The 7,672-nt window shown below is 42.8% G+C and overlaps 1 protein-coding gene across 1 annotated transcript in view; it reads left to right on the plus strand.

Annotated features, from left to right (window-relative positions):
- SPAG17 (sperm associated antigen 17) overlaps positions 1–5,758 on the plus strand; it is a 115,292-nt gene extending 109,534 nt beyond the window's left edge. Inside the window, exons 45-48 of the mRNA XM_075764442.1 lie at positions 686–746; positions 2,008–2,152; positions 3,331–3,468; positions 5,538–5,758. Coding sequence (XP_075620557.1) covers positions 686–746; positions 2,008–2,152; positions 3,331–3,467 — 343 coding nt within the window. The 3' untranslated portion in view covers position 3,468; positions 5,538–5,758. The remainder of the gene's footprint in view (positions 1–685; positions 747–2,007; positions 2,153–3,330; positions 3,469–5,537) is intronic.
- The last annotated feature ends 1,914 nt before the right edge of the window (positions 5,759–7,672 follow it).

Below are 7,672 nucleotides of genomic sequence, written 5' to 3' on the forward strand. Positions count from 1 at the left end.
CTTTAACAGCTTCTGGTACAAGTGCATGCTGGTAACTGTTCTTCAAGTCGAATGAAAAATCACAGGGTAAAGTCCAGAGCCATGCAAAAGTAGAGGTGCCATCTGCTCTAATGGTCTTTAGAGATCTTAACAGTGGAAGCTCTGTGCACGAAAAGACTGCACAGATGTGAAACAATCACTGAGAAATGAAGTGAAACTGCTGCCTTAGTGGGTACTGTAAAATTAAAGAGGATTATTTACAGAAAATTTATACCTGTCCTATGCATCTGCAATGCAATCATATCAAAGGACATTAAATAAAGATCGTTAAGGACTTCTGGGTGTGCAACACACAGGTGTTTGCCAAGAAGATGTAATTTGTACTTCAGTTTCCTTTGTGTATGCAGGCTTAGAATGCTGATGTTTCACCATCTGTTGTAAGGACCAGGCAGTGTAACAAGCTCTTCAGAGACTTACTTTGGCCTATTAATCTGCTCCTTTTGAGTATTTTTGTTAGAAACCTGAGCTGTGGTGAGAAGCCGAGAAATACCACTGTAGCCCAAGTTGTACATTGTGATGGGAAGGATGAGCTAAAAAATTCTGCTGTTATCTGCACAAGTGGAGGGAGAGCAGCCAGCCTGCTTCCAAGCAGTGCCTTCCCTGCCTGAAAGTTTCTGGCAAACTGATTCTCTTCTCTTTCTGACAGGTTTCGGGTGAAGCAACCACCTCTGCACACAGGACTGAGAGTGATGTACGCACCAGGACCTGTAGGTTACACAGAATATCTTTTGGTTTTTGCTAGGCTCAGCTAGCCTTCAGGCCATCTAGGGGTTCTCTTGCACCACCTGTCCCAGAATAGAGCTGGTAGGGTACAAGATTTGTTTAGTTATTTGAAGTGATGCTGCCTTCCACTGTCCCTCTGCTGCCTTCCAGCACCTGCCATGCTCTGAGTCTCAGAGTTTGTGCCAGAATGCAGCGGGATAAACACGTTAAGTTCAGTGGAAAGTGGCAGGGTCAAGCACCGAGGTTAAAGACAGCTTTTTTGGGATACTTTGCCACTGCCTCTGACTTTTCCCATGGTTTAGGGTACTTTTGTATCTGCTCTGTCTTACACGTAGATTTTATCTCCTGTCCTGATACCTTCAAGAGTTGAACCTAGTAAACACACTTGCCTCAGCTATTTCTTCTCCTGCTTGCAAATATTCTCCACCTTAAGTCTTTTATCTAGCAAAGTACCATAGCATGTGAAATTGTCCCATTAAGTAGGAAGTTTTCATGCTTTCTGCTTTTGTTCAGTCTTTCTCTTCACCTACGTGTTGTATCTGAATAAACATTGTGCTGGCCAGTATCCCCACTGTATCCAGCTAATACCAGGCAGTATCCTTGCCAATGCTTTTACAGGTGCCAGGAGGTAGTGCCAGAATGCAAGTTACACCTTCTAGTCCAGAGCACCAGCCACAACTCAGTACTTAAAAACAGCTGTAGTAATTTCTATTTTCTTTTCGTCTCCACGCATCCATCCCTTTTGTATCTCTCTTGTCTCCCTACTTCTACGTTCTTTTATTCTAGGATAGAATAGACTATTGCAGTTAGAAGGGACCTACAACAATCATCTAGTCCAACTGCCTGACAACTTCAGGGCTGACCAGAAGTTAAAGCATGTTATTAAGGGCATTGTCCAAATGCCTCTTCAACACTGACAGCCTTGGGACATCAACCACCTCTCGATTCTCTCCCAGCTGTCCCAATTAACCCTTTTCCCTCTGGAACCTAAAAGGAAATTTAAGGGGAAAAAATGCAAACACGTGGCAGTTTTCTTTCAAACTGCAATGTGAAGAGACACTGTTTTGTAGAGACCTCTCTAGTGAAACAGAGACTGGGTAACTGGCACGCACCGTCATGTGCGCTGGGCACTAAGTCTTGAATTTCATCAGACAACACAGAAGAACCACCAGCTGCAAGCACTGCTGGAGGGGATTATGTATGAAACATGCACCTTACCTGTGAGTAATCCTCTGTCTCTCCTAGGTGGCAGCAGGCTTGCAGGTTGAACTGGAGATACAGATTTTTGCCATGGTAATTGGAGGGGAAGGTACTGGTGGCCTTGAAGAAATTTCCCATGATATTGAAATATTAACAGAAACAGAGACTCTTCTCCTGCCTGTGAGAGCAAATATCCTTTGGTGTCTTACTTCCCACACATGCCTTCTAGCATCAAGCCTGGGGACCTGTCAGGAGTCTTAAGCATTGTTTCCAGTGCAGGCTGCTGAAGGTAGCAAGCTTTGCTGTCCTTTTCAGAAACACACAAATGGGTGTTTTCAAAAGCCAACAAATGAACAGTTTAAGCTTCTGACCCCCAAAGCAATTTACATCAGAGTAACAAGGTTTTGAAAAGTGGGGGAAGGAAGAATGGTAAACTCAGAAAGATGTGGCTTTTAAAAAATAAATGAAAAGAATAGGAACCCTTTCCAACCACCCCCGATGGAAGTCTTTCATAACATTTTTGACCTTATGGTAGCATCTGATGGTACAGCCTCATGAGGAACAAAATCATTCTGGATACTAAACAGACAAATGAGACAATCCCTGTGTCAGCAGAGATGCAAGCACATAAGTGCATGAGTGCCCACTCAGCCCAGTCTGAGTTCAGTGGGCTTTTCAGTTGTTTAATTGAGGACAGAGGTAAAAGAAAACAGTACAATCAAGAACTAGTATTTCTCCTTCCCTTGTGCTCCAGAAACTATAATTATTTTTCAGATAAAATTAATAAATAATTATTAAAATAAAATTATTTTTAAGGGCAACTTCAGAAGAAAGAGTGAAGTTCTCTTTTAATCAAATTGACAGTTAAAAGTCTGGGAGAAGAGGTCTTCTGGAAGCCTATAAAAGAAACAGCAAGGCAAGGTGCATCCAAACACACCAGAAACTCCACTCCTGCTAAGGGCCGCCCTTACCAAAGAAAGGAGAACTTCAGGGTCCTCTGAGACTGCCCAGAGTACTAGCTAACAGCAGCTCCATTGAGGCTTTATATGCCCTGGAAGTGACATTGAAACTCCCCAGGTTGGGTCATAGTGACCCAAAGAAGTCTTTCTTGTCTATTGTTGTGGAGCTGAGCTAGACAGGACTGTTGGCATAGCAGCCAAACCAGCTCCTGCTCTGTTCCCTCTCACCCAGTCCCCAGACACACAGTTGCAGACCAGCCACCAAAACATGTGCCCTTCCCCAGTATCTTACCTGGTCTTTAATATTTGTTTCACAGCCTTATTTCCAGAATTCTTTCCAGCCTCCGCACACATTAGTTTAGTTACATAAGTGTACAGACATGGTTAGATCCTTAACACGATATTCCACCTGTGTTAACCAATGACATTTATGAGCACCGTCCACAAGGATACCCCCAGGGTGGGATGGCAGCAACAGTCCGTGCAGTTCCTACAAGCCCTAAACCGCAGTTCCGGATTACACTTCCCCGAAAGCTTTCTAGTTAATGTAAGTACTGGATGCAGCGATACCAGCCATAAATTATAGTTGTTTTACCTCCTCTTGGCTTCTGATCCACATCACCAAACCTCATGCAACTGACAACAGTGCACACATCACACAGACGTGACTAGCTGAGACAAGAAAAGGGACGCAGTGGATGACATTAACCAAAGGACTCACTGCAAGAGATTTACAGATTACTACAACTGCTCAGCTCAGTGGATGCACTCACAGCAGAGCCTCCCCAGTCCTGTCCCAAATCCTTCACTTAACTGTCTCCATATTAAACAAGCCATTGAGCCTACTGGCAGCAGGAGGCTGGATTTATTGCAGTTAAGCCCTAATAAATCAGTCTCTCTTTAACACTCTTCACTTTCTAAAACCAAGTCTTACTGCTGACCCTTTGACACTAACAGCAAGTCTAATAAGGGACAGGAGTCTTACAGATAGACAGGGCAACCTTAACACGACAAGTTCAAGCACAGACAACCCTCCACACACATTGTTTCATACAGCACGTTTCTGTAACCTTAGAGAATCAGACTATATGGAAAATGGAGAAGTCTTCCCTGCCAAAAAGAAAGCCTTGCTGGGAATTTCTCCTCAAACCACCAGCCAACATATTCAACATTAGGCTGGTGTTTCATCTCACCCATATCAACTCAGGCACTCTACAAAATACCATCGATGGTGACAGTACAGAAACAGGAACCCTACAGATGTTTCTTCTCTCCTCAGGTCAAGAGTCCCCATTTGCCTCGTATGTGTAACACTGACAACATCTTTTTTCTTTTCAACTTTAACATCTTTCAGTCTGCCATGTTATCTAACAAGTCAGTGAAGAATCCCAGCTGTATCTCATTTCCTTTCCTCTGAAGAAAAGCAACCACATCAGTCAGTTCTCAAAAGAAACTTTGCAGACACATGCACCTCTGACTCTGCATCTGCTCTAGGACTGCCCAGAGTACATCAAACATAGGTTTTTTTTTTCCTGTTTAAATACCTTCTTACCTTTTCCAGTGGGGAATTTTACCCACCAGAGTAACATGCAATTATAGTCTAAAGAACAGCAAGTTTAATGCCTTCCAGGTTAGGGGCTTACAAGCTGGAGCTCATCAGTGAAGGCAATTTAGACAAACTTCTCTCACTTCATGTTGAAATGGAAGAGAAGTAGTCACCCAGTCAGTTCTCGTTTTGGTGAGACACCCCGTGTCCAAACGGAAGTTCTGATCAGTGTCATCTCCCGCTAAAAGCTCCAAGTGGAGAGAAATTAACTATATGGTATTCTCCTTCCACATAGCTAATCCAGCTAATCATAGTTGTCGTCACCATAGTCAAATCTCCCTTCTGTTCTGACGAAGTCTTTTTGTGAATTGATTGGTAATTCCTACTGAAGCTGGCTACAACTACCCCATGCTACCCGAGCAACTGTTAACAAATGCCTCTGAAAATTCCTCCCCAAAAAAGCTCCTGGACTCAAAACCATATTCATCTCAAACATGTCAAGGAACTCTGGACTGGTTGGTTTAGTCTTACAAAACATGAAACGTGACACTCCTAGGTTAAGTCCTGTATTTGGTTACATAGTCTTGTTCAACCATCAGAATAGAAATAGTTATGTCAACAAGCAAAAAAATCACTGATGAAGCATCACGTGACCAAACTTAGTCATAGCTCACTTATAAATCAGAAAAAAACCTCAGAAAATATATTTGAAACATTTCACAAAGATTCTCTTAAGAAATACTCAAAATTAAATACTGCATAGGAAGCTGCCTCAGTATTCCTAAGTAGACTGCCCATCCTGGTAATCCTGGCTATCCTGGTCATGATTTTTAGGCAACTTAATTTGTGAAATAAAAGCAACCCGAATCTAGTTGAAGCCCATGTGAGAACCCATCCAAAAGCAAGAGTAGAGGCCAGTTCTGCTGAGGCCAGTCCATCGCAATCACAGTGCTTGCACAACACTTGCAAAGAATCTGGATGTAATTACTTGGTTTGCTTCAACAGCTGTAGAAGAGTAGACTTGGGATTTTTTTCCTTTCATGTTAATTTTCTCTCCTCTTTTACTACAGGTCAGAGCCCTAGAAGAATAACATGAAGATCAGCAATACTGAAATAGCTGAATTTTAGTCCAACAGTATGGAAACATCCCAATGTAGACTTTTTCATTTATTTAATCAGATTAACATGAATAAATATTTTGTCTGTTGCTTACAAATGGAAAAAATGGTCCAAAAGTTGCACAGCCTTCTGGTGTGGCTATCTGAAATGCAAATAGTGGAAAGATTACTGTATTTCAATCCCAGTGTTTGCTACTCTGCACTTCAGAATAGTGCTGAATGGTTCTCTGATAGGTTTATTTTTGTTTTTAAAAGCAGTTAGGTTTCTATAACCTGTGCTAAGGCAACTGAAATCTTTTTGAAGTACTGCGCATGCAGGAGGTTTCACTGAAGTCAATTGTGATTCTTCAAGAAAGAGCTGTTGATCTGCTCTGATCTTCTAATTCTTTTCACAATCATAGGCTTAACTTTCTGTGTGTTCATCTACCTTTAATTAGCTGTAGACACCAGATGGGGCTTATGAGTACACAAAGTTACACTTGACAGGGAGGGATTCTGCTTGTATCCTCTTGTTCACTATCAGACATGATCATCTGCAAATGTTCATCTGCACATCTCTGCGTAGTGGAAGACTGACGCACTTAGAGATAGCCTTCCCCTCACCTTTATTCCTACTCAGTAGTGACAAAAAGAAACATCTCAGTCTCTCTGTGAGACACCATATCCAAGTGCAGTTCTGCTTTCTTTTTATGAATTCATTTCCAATGAGGGGCTTTCCTGTGCTTCATCCTTTTTCCAGCACGTGACATCCTGAGAGATGGGAAATTTTCCTTGATACATGCAGGTGACTTGTTCTCTCAACACTTTACAGTGACTGAGAATCCCATGATTGGGGATTAAACAATAGCTTTCAACAGTGTGAAATATGAATGCCAGTTTTGGACTCTCCCATCCACGCTGTTAAGTGAGACACAAATTCTAACAATACAGATTTTAAGTTGGCCCTGTATTTGCCAGTGCTTTCCTGCTCAGGTTTGTAAATCCAAGGAATTTCACCTAAGAAAGGGCAAGTATCCAAGGATATCAGAATTCTGGTATATCAGTGGATTGTTGGCACAGGACAGACCTCTTTCATTTAAAGGATATGCTGAGCTCCCTCAGTAGCCATTTGAGTACTGCATTGGTGTTTTCCACTGCCCCACCAGACATAACTAGTTATCCATCAGCTCTTTGAGTCAGATCTGACCTATTAACCAAGGCTGAAAGTCAGCTCGGAAGATGCCGAAACAGATACCCAGCTGTGAACATTGTTTAAGCCCTACCCACAGTTGAGAAAACACCACAAGAACCAGTGCCAAACTTGATCCAGAATGCTCCAGCACCAATGATTTTGTGTCTGAGTGTGCTGATTCCTGCCCTGATGCTTTTCAGTTTTCTGCAGACACAGCCAACTGTCCTACATCAGTCCCCTTGGCAGTGCGTTCTGAACACTGAGGCAAGCCACTGTTGCCAGTACAGACTGGTCATGAGTGATGCAAATCAGAGAACCAGAGGGAAAGTTCAATGGTGAAGCCTGTTTCAGCACCTATGGAGAGAGGACAACCACCTTCTACCACCTCAAAGACCTTTTCTTCCAAGGATTCTTCCCAAATCCCAGTGACAGCAGAGACAAAAGGTGAAAGAGCTCCACCTCCTCCAACTAAGATTAGACACCTGTCGTCATCATGATAAGATTACTCTGCATCCCAAGGCACTCTTCTATACCACCACCTATATCCTTGTCATCAGTCCCCGAGCTCATGCACACCTGTGGCCATGGCTTTTCTCCCAGACCTCCCAGAGGTTCAAACGAGCTCATTACTTAGGTTCTGTAATATTTATCTCCCTGGCATTAACGTAAACAGAACACATCACATGGAGGCATAGAATCAGCCTTCCCCTTTTGGTATCTCCTCAGTCATCACTGCTGAAGGTACACTATGGTGTCACAAGCCACCTCTCCATTTGTAACACTTTTCATCCTTTGTTTTCTCAGTGGACCAGCCAAGATGTCAGCTGAGGTTATCAACACAATTCATCATCCTCTCCCTCCCACTGCAGTAACCCCTCCTATGAGGGTCTCCTTTGGGAGGAAGAATGGAATGGAA

Source organism: Balearica regulorum, chromosome 1, assembly GCF_011004875.1.
Source record: "Balearica regulorum gibbericeps isolate bBalReg1 chromosome 1, bBalReg1.pri, whole genome shotgun sequence".
Classification (NCBI taxonomy): domain Eukaryota; kingdom Metazoa; phylum Chordata; class Aves; order Gruiformes; family Gruidae; genus Balearica; species Balearica regulorum.